At 46.2% G+C, this 19,180-nt stretch overlaps 3 protein-coding genes across 11 annotated transcripts in view; 2 read left to right on the forward strand and 1 right to left on the reverse strand.

Annotated features, from left to right (window-relative positions):
• The window catches only part of RNF31 (ring finger protein 31), a 32,649-nt gene extending 28,327 nt beyond the window's left edge, over positions 1 to 4,322 (reverse strand). Inside the window, exons 1-2 of one of the 5 annotated variants that reach the window (XM_061589107.1) lie at positions 4,238 to 4,322; positions 724 to 915 (exon numbers count right to left, since the gene is read on the reverse strand). In XM_061589107.1, the coding sequence (XP_061445091.1) occupies positions 724 to 906 (183 nt within the window). In that variant the 5' untranslated portion in view covers positions 907 to 915; positions 4,238 to 4,322. The other 4 variants (XM_061589105.1, XM_061589106.1, XM_061589109.1 and 1 more) reach the window with 4 other exon arrangements.
• A 389-nt stretch (positions 4,323 to 4,711) lies between these two features.
• On the forward strand, positions 4,712 to 11,301 carry PSME2 (proteasome activator subunit 2). Of its 3 annotated transcripts, none has more exons than XM_061588518.1 (11): positions 4,713 to 5,160; positions 7,339 to 7,371; positions 7,469 to 7,531; positions 7,885 to 7,971; positions 8,062 to 8,089; positions 8,195 to 8,292; positions 8,419 to 8,487; positions 8,922 to 8,989; positions 10,104 to 10,158; positions 10,366 to 10,452; positions 10,570 to 11,301. In XM_061588518.1, exons 1-11 carry the CDS (start codon positions 5,113 to 5,115, stop codon positions 10,648 to 10,650), a joined length of 717 nt encoding a protein of 238 aa, XP_061444502.1. In that variant the 5' UTR covers positions 4,713 to 5,112; the 3' UTR covers positions 10,651 to 11,301. The 3 variants fall into 3 exon arrangements, with proteins under 3 accessions (XP_061444504.1, XP_061444502.1, XP_061444503.1); XM_061588519.1 differs by lacking the exon at positions 4,713 to 5,160 and adding an exon at positions 5,772 to 5,795; XM_061588520.1 differs by lacking the exon at positions 7,885 to 7,971 and having other exon boundaries at positions 4,712 to 5,160.
• A 2,542-nt stretch (positions 11,302 to 13,843) lies between these two features.
• Positions 13,844 to 19,175, forward strand: EMC9 (ER membrane protein complex subunit 9). 3 transcript variants are annotated; one of them, XM_061588593.1, is made up of 6 exons: positions 13,844 to 13,940; positions 15,385 to 15,595; positions 16,835 to 16,911; positions 17,011 to 17,080; positions 18,264 to 18,358; positions 18,677 to 19,175. In XM_061588593.1, exons 1-6 carry the CDS (start codon positions 13,861 to 13,863, stop codon positions 18,855 to 18,857), a joined length of 714 nt encoding a protein of 237 aa, XP_061444577.1. In that variant the 5' UTR covers positions 13,844 to 13,860; the 3' UTR covers positions 18,858 to 19,175. The 3 variants fall into 3 exon arrangements, with proteins under 3 accessions (XP_061444577.1, XP_061444579.1, XP_061444578.1); XM_061588595.1 differs by lacking the exon at positions 13,844 to 13,940 and adding an exon at positions 13,944 to 14,009; XM_061588594.1 differs by lacking the exon at positions 13,844 to 13,940 and adding an exon at positions 14,625 to 14,649.
• The last annotated feature ends 5 nt before the right edge of the window (positions 19,176 to 19,180 follow it).

A 19,180-nucleotide genomic window follows, 5' to 3' on the forward strand; every position in this document is an offset into this window, starting at 1 on the left:
AAGAAGGCCCGTTCCCATGTCACCACCCTCTGCAACTCCCTTGGAGGGGGCACACAAAGAAAGGCCTCCGATGTCAAGCTCAGGGTCTGGGTTGATTCATATGGGGAGAGACAATCTTCAAGATATTGAGGTCCTGAGCACTTGGAATTGGGGCCGGAAACTAATTGGTAGCCAGTGCGGTAGTGCCAGAGTTGATGTTATGTGCTCAGACCGTCTTGCTCCAGTGAGTGGTCTGGCTGCTGAACTCTCCACCAGCTGCAGCTTCCGAAGCGTCTGCAGAGGCAGCACCATGTATAACTTTGAATTACTGCTCAATTCTGTGTTTGTGTGATGCAATCACACTGCAAACCAAAAATGCAACCCATCCCATATCCCAGCCTTGTTCCTTGCGCACCCCCCCATCGAGCACCCCCAGCAGCCAAAACCAACACTTCCTGTGTACTGAGATTTAGCCTCACGTCTATGTTTCCACTGGCTTCCCTGCTGTACCTAGAATAAGGTTTGCTTTCTTCTTCCCCCCCTCCCCCCGCAGCTATATTACAGGCAGACATTCCACAGGTGGAGCTTCCACCTGTTGACTCTCTGCCTATTAGGCACCTGTTCAAAGCCCAGAGCCCTTCCAGGGAGAAACATCAGTCTTACCTTTGCTACTTCTGAATCTCCATCTTCCCACCTATCCCCATTTCAACTTGTTTTCCACTCCCACCTCCATGGTCCCCTTACCTGCCCCTGAGTATTGGGTTGTATAATGCCCTTGGCATCAATCTCCTTGTATTTTCGGGCAGGGGGCAATGCCATCTCCACCAGACGCTGGACAGAATCTGGATTCTGCTCTAAGGGATTCTCAATCAAAGCAGCTACCAGCTCGTCCCGGAGGGCCATGAATTTGTGCTCCGCGTCCCCCATGGCTGCCACCTAAGCTGGGAGTGTGGGGAACACAGAAAGAGAAGAGAAGTAAGTTGGGAAGTGCAGTAGCTCTCAGTGATAGGGCATCAGCCCTGCACGCCAAGTATCCCCAGTTCAATCCCCAGCGGCATTTCCAATTAAGGCTGGAAAAAGATTATTCCCTGAAATCCTGAAGAGCCACTGCAAGTCTGTGTAAACAGTACAGGACTAGATGAACCAATGGCCCGACTCAGTACGTGACAGCTTCCTAAAATGCGCAAGAGAGGTGAGATTCTCTCTTACAATATCCACCAGTGTCAGCTAAGTACAATCACCTCCCTCTAAAGGGCAAAATAGATCAGATCAGGGCTAATGTTTTATTGCTATTATTTTTTCACTGTTGCATTCCTTTATCATACATGTATCCCACCTCTCCTCCAAGGAACTCATGGCAGAGTTCACGGTGGGGAAGAGGGAAATCCTTTTATCTTCACAACAACCCTGAGAGGTAGATTAAGGCCGAGAGATTCCATCCTCACACAGGTCACCTAGGAAACTTCATTGCTGAGTAGGAACGTGATCCCAGACCTAAGTCAAACACTCTACCCACAACAGTATGTTAATTCTTAACCTGCCTCCAAGCGTGTGCTTCAATTGAAGGATGCAGCTCTGGGACATATAAAACACGCAAGGAAGCACTTAGCAGCCGTTGCAAAGCTTTACACCAAATCAGTCTGGGGTGGGTCAAAATATGCCTTTTGAGGGCAAAGAAAAAGTTACTGGGGGGTAGGAGCTCATTTGCTCAATTCTGCCATTCTAACAGCTGCTCTCAGCTGTAGTAGTTTTCATTTTTATATACTTTTTCATTGCCATTTTTTAAAAAAATCTTATAAGCCAGTTTGGGTATGTCTTAAAAAGAAAACTTCCAAGAATTTTACTGAATTAGATTTTTTTTAAAGATATTGATTCTACCCATTTAGGCATGAATAGACACAACAGTTTCCTCCCCCGCTACAAGGGTTTAATTTACTAAAGGAACATGATGGTGATTGCCAGTGTTGTTGTGAAGGATCATTGTGCTTATTTTGCATACATTTAAACTTTAATCGTCACATGCTACACTTTCAGAATTTCACCAACATCTAACCTGACATTTGCTAAAGGTTAATACATCATACATCCAGTGGACTCCAGCCCATGAAAACTTACACCGCCATAAATCTGTTAATCCCTACTCCAAAGTAGGAAACTCCATGGAGTTAAGATGGTATAAGATGGCACCCTTAAGGTACCACAAGACTCCTTTGTTTAGTTTGATATATTTATTAAATTTATATCCCACCCTTCCTCCTAAAGACGCCCAGGGTGGGGTGTTTTTAAAAAATAAAAATTGTTAGGAAAAAATGCCTACAAGTCATCAGAGAAAGAAAGGGGGCATTTGGGGTTCATTAGGTTAAGAATCCCCTGTTATATTCAGGTCCTGCTTGCAGGATTCCCACTGGAACTGGGGTTAGGGTTAGGGTCGGCCACTGTGAGGACCAGAAGGACCCCCGCTTCGCCTGATCCAGTAGCCAGGCTGCTCTGATTTTCTTATCTGGGAATATCGCCATCTACCTCCCCCCAGGCATGCAGGATATACTTTTAAAAAATAATAAAGTTAATATTTATCCAGACAGTGGCATTAGAATACATGGCATATTACGCATACAGGGGAAATCAGAAGAAGACACACACACCCCGCCGCCTTCTAGGAGCTTACAATCTACAACGGGAGTTTCCAAATGGCTGTCTGTTGACCCACAATCTTCATTCAAGTGATCTATGGCATGTCCGCATTAAATATTCATATTGATTTTTAATTGCATTTTAATTGTTCTTTTATTTCATATTTTGTTGTACTATTGATTTCTGTGGAGTACAACAAAATACATTAAAAAAACCAAAGAAGCAATACAAGTACAATTAAAAATCGTGCAGCACCTAGCAGAGCACATTACAATTGCTACAACAGGCAGAAAAATCATTAAGTGGTCTGCCAAGGCCCTCAGAAAGTTTCAAGGGGTCGGGGGGGGGGGGAGTTTGGGAACCCTGGCCGCAGAATTCAGACTGTAACACAATAAAATGCAATATATCAGAAATAAAGGTAACAAAACACAACTAAAAAATCACACAGCGTCAAGCCCAGAGAGGTACAATTGCGGCAACAGTCGGAACTATCATTTTAAATGGTCCGCCCGTATTCTCAGCAATTTCCAAGTGGTCTGTGGGGGTGAAAGGTTTGTTTATTTATTATTTATTATTTAATTTATATCCCGCCCTTCCTCCCAGTAGGAACCCAGGGCAGCAAACAAAAGCACTAAAAAACATTTCAAAAAATCATAAAAACAGACTTTAAAATATATTAAAATAAAACATCTTTTTAAAAAAAAATTAAAAAAAGATTTCAAAGCAGGGGTTTAGTAACCCCTGCCACAGAATACAATAAAGCATTGTACAATAAAAACTGTAATACAATAAAGTGTAATGTATCAGAAATAAAACGAGCAAAGATTTTAAAAAATGCAACTAAAAATCATGCAGCATCTAACTCAGCGCATTTCAATTGCTATCAGAGGCAGAAAAAATCGTTTCAGGAGCTCCGCCAAGACCCTCAGCCATTTTCAAGGGGTCAGTGGTGGTGGTGGGGAAAGCCTGGGAGCCAGGGATGTAGAGCAAAGCCTGCCCCCCAAGAACCACCCCCATTTCCATTCCCGCCTTCCCCTGCAATGTCTCTTGTGGGGTGCAACCCCCTTCGGTCTATCTCACCCGGAAGAGAATCCCCTTGAGCTCAGTGGGGCTGACCCTCAGTGGGCTTGCCCAGCCGCGACTTTTCACTTTTGCACTTTTTATAGCTTTTGCAATTCAGTGGGGAGAGGAATCTGATTTTGACTCAACGGAGGGGGTGGGGGAAGTTGCAGGTGGATTTTTAAAGGGAGGACGGATTCACCTTCAACCTTTCAGGTAGCGAAGGGGGGAAAGGGGGGTTCCTACCTTTTTGGGGGGGCACACCCCAGGAGCGTCACTCACTTGTCATGCGAAGCATCAACAGGGGCTAGCCTAATAGGGAAGAGGAGGGGGAGGGAGCAGGAAACGAAAGAGAGGAAGGAAGGAAAGGAAAGCCAAACCAGCCCTACAAAGCCACGCTAAGAGGGACCCCAGGAGACCGGGAGGAAGTACTACAAGCTGGCTTTCCCTCAAACCCGGATTGCTTGAAAAAAAGAGAGATAACGTGGGTGCCTCTGAGCATGTGCAGAGCGCCTTTTGTTTTTGTTTTTTTCCTCCCCAGCCAACAGCTTTGTCCCCTGCCACGTACCAAGGCAGAAGATGTGATGGCTGGGGGATAAATTCCTTGAGTCCCCCAACTTCTCTCTTTAACTGATTGGTTGATTGATGACGCATGCAGTGGGAGGTGTACAGGGGAGTTTATTTATTTGGGAGGGGTGCCGTAAAACTGGGCAACGCGGCTCCAAGAGGGTCGCTGACCCGATGCACCTTGCAAAGTTTTTAAATGGGCGCATTTCTTTGCTGAGGTTGGAAGGTGTGGGGAGGGGCCAGTAGTACAGTGACAAATTCGGAAGTGCAGAGTCCCTTCATGACAGTCACAGTGAATCACCACCCCTTTTTTGCTCTGGGGTTGAGAATGAGGTCCTTGTCAATGCCTTCTCCCACAAGAACAGGCAACCCTAGGAGCCAATCAGCATGAAAGGGGAGAGTCTTAGCTGCTAAGAGAGTCTTCTCAGTGGCTGGCTGCCCTCCTTTCACTATGATTGGCTCCAATCAGCAGGAAAGGACAAGGAAGCATGTTAGAAGACTCTTCTCAGTGGCCAACACATTCCCCTTTCATGCTGATTGGCTCCTAGGAGCCATAGGGACCCTGCTCCCCAAACCCTAAGGGGTCTGAGACCCCCGAGACCCTGGACAACGGCACCCCTGGGAGAGACTCTCTCTTTTTTTCCGGTTTGTCGGTCCCGGGTCCCTCCTCCGTGCACAAAGGAAAAGCAAGCCATTGATGGGGGAAGGGAAGCAGCAACGTGGGCGGATCGTGTGAATGCGAAAGTAAAATCACTGCTCCGATTCCGGGAAGGGACACTCGGAGAAGGAGGCCGGGGCTATCGCTGCTGCTTGGACAACTGCCCTGAGCACACACACGCACACACCCCACTACAGTAAGGCAACAACGTCCCCACGATGGCCAAATCCTGCACCTTCCAAGTCGGCAAAGAGTCCCGTGCAAAGGTGGGGAATTGAGAAACTGGGGGGAGGGGAGTGGTAAGGCTGGGAGCAATAGAGGGTGCCCCATGGCGGTTGATTTCTGAAAAGAGGGGGGACAAGTTTGGCTGGTTCTCGTGGCTTTTGAGAAACAAGAGCGCCTCTGAACATGCGGAGTGGGCATTGCCACAATAAACAGCCCCCCCTATCCCTCCTCACCAACTCATTGTTTGGTGTTAGGCAAACAGGTAGTTTACCTTTCCCTTTTACAAATTAAGCAGTGCCTGATCCTAGATGGGAGAAGCTGCCGTTACTCCCTGCTGGGGGAAAGGCACTCTGCACAAGTTCGGGAGGCATCTTTAATTATATTCCGCACTTGAGACCCGGTGGCGGGTGCTTCCCGGCGCAAATGTGACCTTTGAAAGGCGTTTGGGGGTGAACCTCGAAAATAAGCCAAGGAGTATCAGCAACCCCATTTGTTCCTGCGTCGCCTTTCTGGAGTCCGCCAAGGGTGCAACCCTATACATTCATGTCTACTCAGAATGAGGACCCCACTGAATTCAAGGGGACGTACTTCTAAGGAAAGCGGGCTCGGGGACTGCAGGCCTGTTGATGTTGGCGGAGATAACTTGCAAGCCAGCAGGCTTACTTTCAGTTTATGAGTCAGTTATAATATTATATCTGTGAAAAGTGTTTTCTGGTAACAGCGGCAATGGGAGGGACAGATGGAGGGGAGAGCACTTTTTGGGAGGGGGCGGGATCTTCTGGTACCACCTGTGATTGAGGGGGAAAAAACCAGTTCTATATTTTGGTACATCGATTCTCCAAACATTCATTGCTCCTTTTCTGGCCCGCAGATTATATTTCAGTCTGTCTGGCCACCCTGTCCCAGAAATCCCCTTTTGGTTCCTAGAGGGAAGTCCCTCAGCTGCTGCTAATTATTAACATCAGGGGTGACTAACCTGGGGGTGGGTGGTTGAGGGCCACATTTCCAAACTTCCAGGGGCCACATGCCAGCAGTGGGTGTGGCTACGCCTCATATTCTCAAACAACACACACGGACCCTTTTCTGCTGATCAGCATAGATCAATGACGGGGGGATTATCCATCATCAAATGATCAGCCTAATGACTGGGGAGGAAGCCCAGTGCTGACTTCTTTTGATTTTTTTCCCTTTCTTGTTGATGCCAAAATTGGTGGGGTCTTGGGAAAGGGCAGAAAAATGGGAGGGTGGCAGATCAGACTTCCAAACTGGGTGTTAGCCGTCCCTGATTTATTTTATTTATATCCCACCTTTCCTCCAAGGAGCTGAAGCTCTTCCTGCCTCTCTCCATTTTATCTTCACAACAACCCTGTGAGGTAGGTGAGGCTGAGAGACTATGACTGGCCCAAGGCCACCTAGAGACCTTCATGGCTGAGTGGGGATTTGAACCCTGGTCTTCCAGATCCCAGTCCAACACTCTAACCATGTAGACTGCTAAAGGCTACAGTGTGGCGAAGTGGTTAAACATAGTGTCGACTATGGCCTGGGAGACCAAGGTTCAAATCCCCACTGGCCATGAAGCTCACCTTGGGCCATTCACTGCCTCTCAGCCTAACTGACCTCACAGGTTGTTTTGAGGATAAAACGGAAAGGGGGAGAACCGTATATGCCGCCTTGAGCTCCTTGGCGGAAAGGTGAAATATAAATGCAATAATTAATAAATAAATAAGTTTTGTTTGTATTTTATTTTAAAAAATGCGCGACAGGTACTGAAGTCAATATTGTGGCATATTTGGTTATTCTTGCATAGGTAGGTTCTTTATCAAGTGTAAATCCTGTTCAAATACACCCTCAATATGTAGAGCTACATTCACATTAAAAATGAAAAATAAAACATAAATTTGTTCAGTGTGTTAACTACCAATGCGGTTTTCTTGTGCTTTCTGTTCTAGAGGGGAAAAGTAGAGGTCAAAAGGTGGAGCTGGTTTCCAACTGGCCATCAAAAGGGTGAATAAGCCTGAAGGCTGTTGATCCTAAACATTTAAGAAATACTGCTTTGTGTGATACTTTTGAAAAGATTCCTAAAATTTGTAGATCTCTTATCCAGAGAAGTGGGATGCAAAATGTTAATATCTCAGAGAACTTTCTGTGCTGCTGTTACTTAATGTTATTGCTCAGACGCAGAAGTGGCTGTATTTCATAATCTCTTTTTATCTCCCTAGATGGCTCTTTTCAAAGAGTCCCTTTTGAAAGAGGTAGGTCTCTGTAACTCTGTTTTACTCCAACTCCTGTTCCCTCCTCCCCAAGGTACCTTGTTTCCTTTTTTTATTTTTTCCCCTTTTGACCCCACAGGGCGAAGAATTTCTTTGCATGTTTTTACCTACAAAAATATTTCAACTGGATCAGTTTCTGAAGGTAAGAGCAGCAGTACCCCTCAAAACAAGAGAGACAAGTTTCCATCCCTCTCCCTTTTATTCAGTTTTATTGCTTTTATTTCTTAACATTTACATTTTATTAGATTTTTATCCTGCTTCCCCCCCCCCAAGAAGCTCAAGGTGACATACATTATTCTCCCCCTCACAATTTTATGTCATAACAGCCCTGTGAGGTAGGTTAGGCTGAGAGACCGTGACAGGCCCAAGGTCACCCAGCTTCGTGTGGCTGAGTGGGGATTTGAACCCTGGTCTCCCAGGGCCTAGTCCAATACTCTAACCACTACACCACACTGGCTTTACATAGCTGCCACGTAACAAAAGCTCCCTTTCCAGGGAGATTTGCTGAACATTAAAGATTTGACTACTCTCCGTGCCCCGTTGGACATCCCCATTCCAGACCCCCCTCCCAAAGATGATGAGGTGAGTTATTTAAGGGGGGCTCTTTTCTCTCCCTCCCCCCCCCGAAATGCCTGTAAGGATTTAATGGCATTTGCTGTGTTTTCTACACAGATGGAGACGGAAAAGGAAAACAAAGAAGGTGAGAGTTGGTCTATACTGGATGGAGGGAAAATTAGATTTTTTTGGGGGGGGGAGGTGTGGTATTTCAGCATTCTATGGACTTGCTTTCATTCTCTCCCCCCAGCTCCAAAATGTGGCTACCTTAAGGGCAACGAAGCGATCATTTCGCTTTTGGATCGCGTCAAACCTGAAGTTCGGGAGTTCAAAGAGAAATGCATACTGGTGAGCTGCCAAATGTGCCCTCCTCCCCTCATGCGCCTGATGCGCTGCTGTGCTCTTCCTTGTGGCCGAGAGGCATCTTGGCTTCCCAAGGCATTGCCTCAGTTTCTTTCTCCTTGTTCCCATCAGGTTACAACCTGGATTCAGTACATGATTCCCAAAATTGAGGATGGCAATGATTTTGGGGTGGCAGTTCAGGTAAGAGGAACCGAGGCACACAGGCAACCTGTATTTCTCCTGTCACCAAACTAAAGTCAATCGCTTACCACACACCTGTGGTCCCATCGGCACCAAACATATAAAGCACTATAATGCCACTTTTCAGTCATGGCTTCCTCCAAAGCATCCTGGGAACTATTGTTTGTCAAGGGTGCAGAGAGTTGTTAGGAGACTCCCTATTCCCCTCACAGAGCTACAATTCCCAGAGTTCCCTGGGAAGAGGGGCTGATCGTTAATCCACCCAGAACTGTAGCTCTGGGAGGGGGGCATCTCCTAGCAACTCTCAGCACCTGAACAAATGACAGTTCCCAGGACTCTTTGGGGGAAGCCATGACAGTTAAAGTGGTACGATATTGCTTTAAGTGGATGGGGCCAGTGACGCACGCACACGCCTTGTTTCTTTCCTCTGACAGGAGAAGGTGCTAGAACGTATCACAGCCCTGAAGACCAAAGCGGAGGCCTTCCAAACCACCATTGCAAAGTAAGAGGAAAGGATTGGAAGGGGGTAACAGAAAGGGGGAGGGGTGAAGTGACCAATGTGGCATCCCTGCTGCAGAGGAATATGGGTAATGCAGGCCTGTGGCCCTCCTCCTATCACTATTTCCTCATAGTGTAACAACTGTGTTGTCCCATTTTATGCTCTCTGGCCTTAGAGCAGGAGTGGGGAACTTTTTTCAGCCAAAGGGCCGCATTCCCGTCTAGGCAGCCTCCCGAAGGCCGCATGCCAGTGGTGGGCAGGGCCAGAGGCAAAAGTGAGCAGAACGATGAAAGAAAATTTGACAGTAGGCTAGTTTTTATCCGCACTCACGCACCCTTTTCTGCCCTCCAGCCAAGCAAGCAAGAGGCCTGATCAGAGTTCAGGGACACATTTCAGCCAGGCAAAAGCATTCAGGGAAAAGGTGTGAACTAGGGCTGGCAAGCTTCATCAGAGTGCTTCACGGCGCATCTGTAAAAATACAATTAAAAATCATACAGTATCTAACAGAGCACATTATAGTTGCTATAACAGGCAGAAAAATAACTAAGTAATCTGCCAAGACTCTGGTTCATGGGGGGGGGGGGGAAGCTTGGGAACCACTGTCTTAGAGCCTTATGGGTAAAACTAGCTCCATTGGTGGTTCCCTCCCATTGTACGATGGGTAGTGCAACCTCATCAGTAACGTTATTCAGAAGGCAACATGGGTAATATTTTTCCCATGACCAGATGCACTGTGAACCAACAGTGTCTTCAAAGGGCATCTCTGTTCTGGGACATTAAATGCAATGTTGCTCTGATCCAGTGTGGGAAATGGCCCCAGCTGTCATGGCTTCCTTGCCCAGGTGTATGCTGGGTAATACTTCTACAATATTCTCTTCCTCTGAGGCACCTATAGATAATCTCCCACCATGTTCTGTCAGCTATGCCATCAGTGGTGCCTTTAAACCCTCTTTTGGCCCAGCCATGTCTTTACCTGCCTGGCTTGGCCAAAATGGCATCACAGGCCAAACTGGGGGCAGGGGGTCTGGTGAACTAATTAGGCCTGGGGGCGTTTCCCCATTGCTGTGCTATGCTGTCTTTAGCCCAGTCTGACCATTGGTGCTGTTCTTCATTCTAGATATTTTTTAGAGCGTGGAGATGCGGTTGCTAAGGCTTCCAAGGACACCCATGTGGTGAGTAATAGGAAAATGGATGTCCCATTTTGTCCCCCTGGTTGGAAATCAGCTCAGGAGTGATGGGGTTTGAGCCTTCCTTTAGGTTTCTTGGTTTTAAAAGGGCTCAAGACCTTGACCTTTGCCAAGATAATAACTCTGGACACGCTTCCTTGAAATAGCATCCCTCCCTGGTCAATCTGATATGCACATCTTTTCGCCCTGCAGATGGATTACCGGTGTTTAGTTCATGAACGAGATGAGGCTGTATACAGGGAAATCCAAACCATGGTGCTTGATATCCGTGGGTTCTATGTGAGTATGCTAGGAGGACTCTGATTGGCTAGTAGGGATGGAGAGATAGAGGAAAATAATGGAGGGCACCCGAGATATAAATCTCTTGGCACTCACAATGTCCCCCCACCCCCTCAGGCTGAGTTATACCACATCTTGAGCCAAAACCTGGAGAAAGTGACCAACCCCAAAGGTGAGGAGAAGCCATCGATGTACTGATGGGATCGTTTTGCTGGAACTGGAAGGTGACAATGTCAGCCGAATCCTTCTCCAACCTTCTGTTGGGGGCGGGGGGACAGAGAAATATGAGGATAAAATGAAAATGAACAGAGAGATAGAAAAGTAGATGCACAGATGTCTGTGTGACTGAGGCAGGAACAAGCAGCAGGATGAATAATGCCTTAACGCAGTTTTGTTTCGTTTACTCTTGTCTTTTGTTTCTTACAAACGTTCGTGAAACTGAATGTCAGAAAAACTGTCTTTTTCCTGGTTAAGTTTTTACTAGCTCTATATATTTTTAAATTGTTTCATTCTAGAACTTTACTTTAGCATACACACACACACCCCGCCTCACGTGGTGCTGATTCTGGCTGGGGCTGATGGAGTTTAGTCAAACACATTGAGGGCAACCATCAGTTGGGCTGGTTGTCTTAGCATTTCTCTCTTTGTAATCAAGTTAATATAGCCTGCTCCAATCTCTGTTAAGATTGGCACACTCAACCAAGAAACCCATAGCTGAGGCTTAAAACAAGATTTTTTTAAAAAAAATTGTGCTCTGAATTCCTGTGCCTGAAGGCTGTTCATGCTGCTTGAAAACTTGTGATCTTTGAAAATGATTAATAATAATAATAAAATGACTTATTTCTCTTGCTCTCCACTTCTTCTTTGGGTCCAACAAATCTGATGTTTGACTTGGGCCATTTGTGCCTGGCAAATGAAAACCATCTCCTTCCCACCTTGATCCTAGAACTGAGGAAAGCAGTCATCACACAGCTGATCTGTGATTGGATCTCCCAATTTTATTTTATTTTGTTAACCTTCAAGCAGCTACTGGGTGTTCCAGTTTTGATCAGAGCAGCAGTGCTGAGGGGAGGAGGAGATGTTTAACCCTTCCCCATAGGCTGTTTTCCCAATCTCATTGCTCCCCCAGTTGCTAATAGTGCTGGTTTGGGGGGGATATCACGCCTGTACTTTTTCTACTGTAGGGCTCATAGCAGCTTTGGGGTGGGTGATTTAGACTGGGAAAACAAGCAAGGGATGGGGTGGGGTAAATACCCCCCAGCAGCTGGCTTAACAGTTAGAGGGGAAATGAGCACGAGATTTGATAATGGATCTTGTATTTATTTATTTATTTAAATAATGTATAAACCAGCCACCATTCAAAAATTTTGTGGTGGTGCATAATGAAAATAAATAAACACAAAGTTAAAACAATAAGAATACACTAAATCCATCGGTAAAACCAGCATAAATATTATCTGACAATGCTTCCTTGAAAAAAACTCGGTGAACAAGAAGTCTTAAAGGGGTGCCTGAAAGAACAAACTGTTGGTACCATGCTAATTTCCAGGGGCTGTGTATTCCAAGTGTGGATGTCACCAGACTAGTTCTATCCTGGGTGCTCATTAAATTATTATCATTATCTGTATTTATACCCCGCCCTTTTTCCAAACTGGAACTCAAGGCGGCTTCCAGATAAAAACAAGTACACATCATTAAGCACCTATAAAAATATAAACATATAAAATCAGGATTAAATGAACTTCTGGAACTCGTGGTACCTGCAAGAGGGCCTCACTTGTTGTTATGTGCCTTCAAATTGATTACAACTTATGGCGACCTTATGAATCAGTGACCTCCAATAGCATCTGTCATGAACCACCAGATCTTGTAAGTTCAGGTCTGTGGCTTCCTTTATGGAATCATCTATCTCTTGTTTGGCCTTCCTCTTTTTCTACTCCCTTCCGTTTGTCCCAGCATTATTGTCTTTTCTAGTGAATCATGTCTTCTCATGATGTGTCCAAAGTATGATAACCTCAGTTTCATCATTTTAGCTTCTATTGATAATTCTGGTTTAATTTGTTCTCACACCCAATTATTTGTCTTTTTCATAGTCCATGGTATGTGCAAAGCTCTCCTCCAACACCACATTTCAAATGAGTCGATTTCTCTCTTATCTGCTTTTTTCACTGTCCAACTTTCATATCCATACACAGAGATTAGGAATGCCATAGCCTGAATGATCCTGACTTTAGTGTTCAGTGATACATCTTCGCATTTGATTACCTTTTCTAGTTCTGTCATAACTGCCCTCCCCAGTCCTAGCCGCCTTCTGATTTTTTGACTATGTTGCCATTTTGGTTGATGACTGTGCCAAGATATTGATAATCCTTGACAAGTTCAATGTCCTCATTGTAACTTTAAAGTTACATAAATCTTCTATTGTCATTACTTTAGGTTTCTTGACATTCAGCTGTAGTCCTGCTTTTGTGCTTTTCTCTAACTTTTATCAGCATTCCTTTCAAATCATTCATGGTTTTTGCTATGTATGGTATCATTTGCATATCTTAAATTATTGATACTTCTCCCTCCAGTTTCCACACCTCCTTCATCTTGGTCCAATCCCACTTTTCATATGGCCTCACTAGGTGATCTAAAGCAAGAAATGCGTGTGTTTCAGTGTTTTAGTTGCCAAATTTCTGCTTGACTATACTACTTTTAAAAGCAGGGGAACAGGTCAGTTTTTAAAAAGGCTTACACAATCTTGGCGTGCCATCCAGAGGAATTCTATGTGGATGCCACACAACTTTGGAACTTCCTGCCTTTCTTCCAGTAAGTGTTCTATTAAAGGCACAGGCGCGCTAAGGGAGCTCTATGCGTCCTACTGTATCTGTGCCCCTTTCCAACTGATACTTTATGCTTGTGGGAGAATTAACTTTTATGTCTCACTTCCTGTTTTTTGGGGGCTAATGGAACCTCTCTAGGATGCTACTCTGTGGTCCTGGGATGGCGATGAAATGACGATGGGGAAAGCCTACAAGGCACAGCCTGAACTTCCGGTAGAAAATGAAAGTCGCTATTAGGCAAGATTCTTTATGGGCGGAGAGTGGTGCCGCTCTAAAGACCGTGACATCTCTGTGGTTGAAAGTTCTCCATATGTAAATTACGAGGGGGGAAACCATAGAGGTTCCTATGGCGGAGGGGAGAGTGTTCAATTTGAGACCGGAAGTGACTATAAGGACAATGCCGGTGTATTTCTGCGGAAAAAGGAAGCCGGGCATGAGAAAGTAAAAGACACCAAAGAAGGAGGAGCTTAGCTTTTTTTTAAAAAACGGAAATGGCCTGACCAATCAGAGTGCAGGATGGCCCTCTGGTGTAACCAATCAGAGGTAAAGAAGTGGACAGAGGTGAAGAGCGCGCTGTGATTGGATGTGGGTTGGCCAATCGGGGGGCTTGGAATGGAGAGGGTGTTGCAGTAGGGGGACTTGGAGCAGCAGCCACCTGGGCAGGTATGGAAAGGAGCATGAAAGGGAATCGGCTTGCACGGGTTGGGGAAGAGCTGATAGCTTCGTGGCAGGGTATGTGCTTTGCATGCAGGAGGCCCCGGGTTCAATCCCCAGCAACTCCAGATAGGGCTGGGAGTGTATCCTGTCTGAAACCTTGGAGAGTCACTGTTGCCAGTCCGTGTAGACAGTACTGAGCTAGATGGGCCAACAGCCCAACTCAGTATAAAGTAGCTTCCTATGTTACTTGGATTAACCACACACACACACACACATTTTATCATCCTGAGCCCTCCTTACGGCAAGAGAGGCGGACCTGGAGGAGTGGGGCAGGATGGAGAGTTAGGGGCCTACGGGACAAGACTTAAGGGAACCTGGGGAGGGGAGTGTTGAGGGTTCTCAAAGAAGTGGGTCTGGAGCAACAGGCTGTTGGAGAGGGGAGCAAGGAGAGCATAGAAAACACAGAAAGCTGCCTTACACTGAGCCAAACCTTTGGTCCATCTAGCTCAGTGTTGTCTACACTGACTGGCAGCGACTCTCCAGGGTTTCACGCAGGAGGCCTTCCCAGCCCTACCTGGAGATGCCGTCGGGGATTGAACCTGGGATCTTCTGCATGCCAGGCAGATGCTCTGCCACTGAGCTGTAGCCCTTCTTCAGCAGATCAGTATCTGACTATGGATTTACGAAGACCACAGGTTTGGAGGCTGGGACAGAGGTAGTTGTTGAGGACAAGAGCTCAGGAGTGAATGCAGGACATTGGGATCCCTTTAAGTCAGGGAGGTGGGAAACCTGTGGCATTCCAGGTGTTGCTGGACTTTCATCAGCCCCAACCAGAATGGTCAGGTGATGATGGGAGTTGTAGCCCAGCCACATCTGGAGGACTCAAATACCACACAGCTTGAATGTGTAAACAGATGCAGGTGGAAATATCCCTGTCTTGTCTGAGGGGATGTGAGGGGCTGATGGGAGCTGGGAGTCCAACAACATCTGGAGGGCCACAGGTCTCGCCACCTCCACCACCACCTTACTTTACATCATTTTGTAGTAGAAAGAGCTTTGTCTTTCCTCTTGTAGCACTTTGTCAGAACTTCGTCTTCCAGCCATTGTTGTTAAAGGTACAGAGTTCTGCCCTCTGTATGGCAGACATATTGGGAATGGCAGAAGTGTTGGGGAGGGATGCAGGATTTTTGAAGGGAACCAATGTGTGGGTGTGGAGGGTAGAGGTTTGTGCAGAGGCAGGAGTTGGATGTTGCAGGTAGCAGGGAGCCATGGTGAAGCTGAGGAATTGGCAGATGAGATTCTTAGACATTAGGGGAGAGGCAGTGAATGGGAATAATGCTCGGAATAGCAGGTGAGGGGCTCAAATGCATTCATGAAGTTCTGGCATAATGGTGTGTGAGGGTGCATCTGTGGTTCAGAATGGAGAACTGACGCCTCCTTTGCTTGGCAGGATGGGTGAAGTGGAGATCTCAGCCCGGGCGTACGTGAAGATGTGTCTTCACGCTGCCCGCTACCCCCACACAGCGGTGAATGGGCTGCTTTTGGCTCAAAGGCATCAGATGACAGCTGGGCAACCAGAATGCCTCTGCATTACAGACTGTGTGCCCCTCTTCCACAGCAACCTGTCGCTCACTGTCATGCTGGAGGTGGCTCTGAATCAGGTATCCACTTCAGGAGTGAAGTAATGCAGCTCCGTGGCAGCTGGTGGTGCCATCTCAGTGGGGCACTGGAATCCGCTCTGGGTTTTAGTCTGAACTTTCAAGGATCTCCATCCCTTAGTATAACTTCACACCAAATCCCCCCCCCCCCCGATCATTATCTGGTATGGGTGACATATTAAAATCATTTTTTAAGTGGGGATCTTCTACACTAAATAAATGTAAATGGACTGCCTTCAAGTCGATTCCGACTTATGGCGACCCTATGAATAGGGTTTTCATGGTAAGCAGTATTCGGAGGAGGTTAACCATTGCCTTCCTCTGAGGATGAGAGGCAGTGACTGGCCCAAGATCACCCAGTGAGCTTCATGGCTGTGTGGGGATTCGAACCCTGGTCTCCCAGGTCGTAGTCCAGCACCTTAACCACTACACCACACTGGCTCTCATCTTCTACACTACAATTGGGTTTGGAACATGTTTGAATTTTCTTCTAAAGCCATCGTGGCTCTGGTACATTACTGTAATGACTAGTTCTAGGTTAGATGCAAAAGAAAAAAAAGGATTTGTAAGAGACAAAAAACCTCCTTATTCTTAGAAGTAAAAGTTGTTCACTTACAGGAAAAAATTATATCCTTCTATCCAGATCCCCAAATTATTCTTTATAGAAGCTTTGCAATATGTACATTGTTTAAATGGGATCTGTTAACTAACAGATTCAGGACAGACAAAAGAAAGCACTTCTTCACACAGTGCACAGTTAAACTATGGAACTCGCTCCCACAGGAGGGAGCGATGGCCACCAACTTGAATGGCCTTTAAAAAGTATCAGACAAATTCATGGAGGGTAAGGCCATCAGTGGCTACTAGCCATGATGGCTGTGCCCTGTCTTGATAGTTGGAGGTGGTATTCTTCTGCACATCAGTTGCTGGAAACCACGGGAGAGGAGAGCGCACTTGCACTTAGTTCCTGCTTGTGGGCTTCCCATTTGGCTATTCTGAGAACAGGATGCTGGTCTAGATGTGCGATTGGCCTGGTCCAGCAGGCTCTTCTTATGGTCTTACTTTCTTAAAATACTACGAAGAATCTTTAACTGGTTGTCAAGCTTGGCTGGTATCTAATGTTAGTCACATTCAGTGTAGACCCACTGAAATTAATGGACATGACAAACTTGGCTCCAATGCGTTGACTCCGAGTAGAACTCTGCTGGATTCGGCCCACTTGAATCTATACATTTTTTGCAGGTTGACATCTGGAGTTCAGAGCAGGATTTGATTCTTGCTGGCTATTACCAGGCCAACTCTGGGACTGATGACAAAAGGTAAAATTGGGGAGCAAAATGTGGTTAAAGGGCCTATCTTTAATTTAATCCTTTCTCCCACGGCTGTCCCTTACTTCCTCCTTTGTCTGTTCCCTGCAGCCTTTCCCCTCTCGCACAAAAGACAGCCGGACGCATTGCCGAACTGTATGAGGATGCCGTGCTTATTATGGTTAGAGGTGGGATTTGGGCATCCTGGGTCTGGCCTCCCTAGGGCAGAGACAGGGAATCTGTGGCCCTCCAGTTGTTGTTGGGACTCATAAGAACATAAGAAGAGCCTGCTGGATCAGGCCAGTGGCCCATCTAGACCAGCATCCTGTTCTCACAGTGGCCAACCAGGTGACTCCAACTCCCATCAGACCTAGCCAGCATGGCCTATGGTCAGGGATTATAGGAGTTGTAGCCTAGCAACAACTGGAGATTGAGAGATTCCCACTCCTGATCGAGGGAGTGCACCTGCCTTTTTATATTGGGGGAATTAGGGTTCATGTGTGGCAGGCAGCAGAAGCTGGTGGCTCCAAGTGTGTGGGCTAGTGAAATCCACTCCAGGTTTCAATCTGAACTTTCAAGGAGCTGTCCAAGGTGCCAGTCCTTTTTGGGGGGAATCAGTTTCAGCACCTTGGACAGCTCATTGAAAGTTCAGATTGAAACCTGGAGTGGATTTCACTAGCCCACACACTTGGACCCACTAGGCTCCACTGGTGGCAGGCCCTTCCCTAAGGCATAATAGTGCTCATTTGCCTTAACCTCTTGATATAGTTATGGTGGAAGGATGCACTAATGGCAGTTGTCTACAGAATGAAGCATTTTCACATGGCTAGTTCTGTATTGCCCAGTGGGACATGTCTTAGGTACGATGAGCACATTTCTTCTTTTCAGGCAGGTTGGGAGAATCCCCTTTCTTCAATAAACACCCATGTCACTTACAGATCAGTTGCACAACCCTTGGCAACAAATCCAATAGAATTAGTAGCCAACCACATGCCTGTAAAAAAAAATGGAAGCAGCAACTTTTCTAGCGCTTTCTGACCTGGGCTTTTAGAGGTGCTCCTGTCTGCCATGTGCAAGCAGATGCGTAGCAGTTCTGCAAGGCTGCCATGAGCCCCTGTTGCAACCTGTAGTTGTGCAAAACTTCTACTCCTCTCTCGCTGTATTGGGCTTCCCTTCTACATCCTGCTTCTTGTCCTCTAGCTCAGCAATTCACAAACTCCCCCCCCCCATGGCAGTCCATGGGCCACAGTTTGGGAACTCCTGTTCTAACTGTTCTGGGGAAGCAGGAAGGCCAAGGCAGAGATGTCTCCCTCCACATAACTAAGGTATCTAATTGCTGTTCCCTTATCTAATTGCTTCCACAGCTGGATAATCGGAAATTCACGATACACCCTCAGGTCCCTCCAGTAATCGTCCTGGAGGAGAAAGATCATCAGTGGGTCCCCAAAGACAAGAACCTGTGAGTTACAGCTGCCTTGTTACTTCTATAGCGCTTATTTGCAAAACTGCATCACAATTTTAATTGCATTTGCCCTCCCAAAACAAGCCAGAAACGTAGGCTGCTTTTATTTCCATGTCACAGCTTGGGAATGAGCTGTAGAGATGGTGACATGCCCAAGGCTATAGCATGAGTCCTTGGCAGAGGTGGAACGGAACTCAAGTCTCCCCACACTGCTCATGTGAACATACTGGCTTTTATCAGCTCTTTACCCAATGGCAGTGAAGGAGGAGGGAGATGTCTGCATCCAGCCTACAGATTTTTATATATTGGTTTTAGGGTCATGTGGAGTGACTGGGAATCCTCTCGCCACATCTGCAAGTCCCTCCTAGAAGCCAAAGCTTACTCCCAATTGGTGGATTTTGATGCCCACCTGGATGACATCAGAGAGGACTGGACCAATCAGCAGCTGAATACAGAAATTGCCCAGTTGGTGTCAGTGGCCAATGGCAGCGCATGAAGAAATGCAACTGGTTGACAAGAGATAAGAGGGTCACAACATCACCTCAAGACTGTTTTGGGATGGTTGTAGAGAAACTGGATTTGTAGCTGGTGGGATTTTTAAAAAAAATTCCTACAGAAAAGGACTTGCCCAAAATATTCATTATTGTGCAAAAAAAGGGCTCAAACTTATTTTTTGTCCAGTTGACAATTTCAAAAACATGCTTGGTCAATGCTTCTTAGTACAAATTTCTGGATTTTTTCCCTTTGTAAAATCCTGAAATTGTAGAAAATTAAAAGTTGTTACTGCATTTCTTTAGTTTTGTAACTTAATAAATTTAA

The sequence above is a fragment of the Rhineura floridana genome, chromosome 11 (assembly GCF_030035675.1).
Source record: "Rhineura floridana isolate rRhiFlo1 chromosome 11, rRhiFlo1.hap2, whole genome shotgun sequence".
NCBI lineage: Eukaryota > Metazoa > Chordata > Lepidosauria > Squamata > Rhineuridae > Rhineura > Rhineura floridana.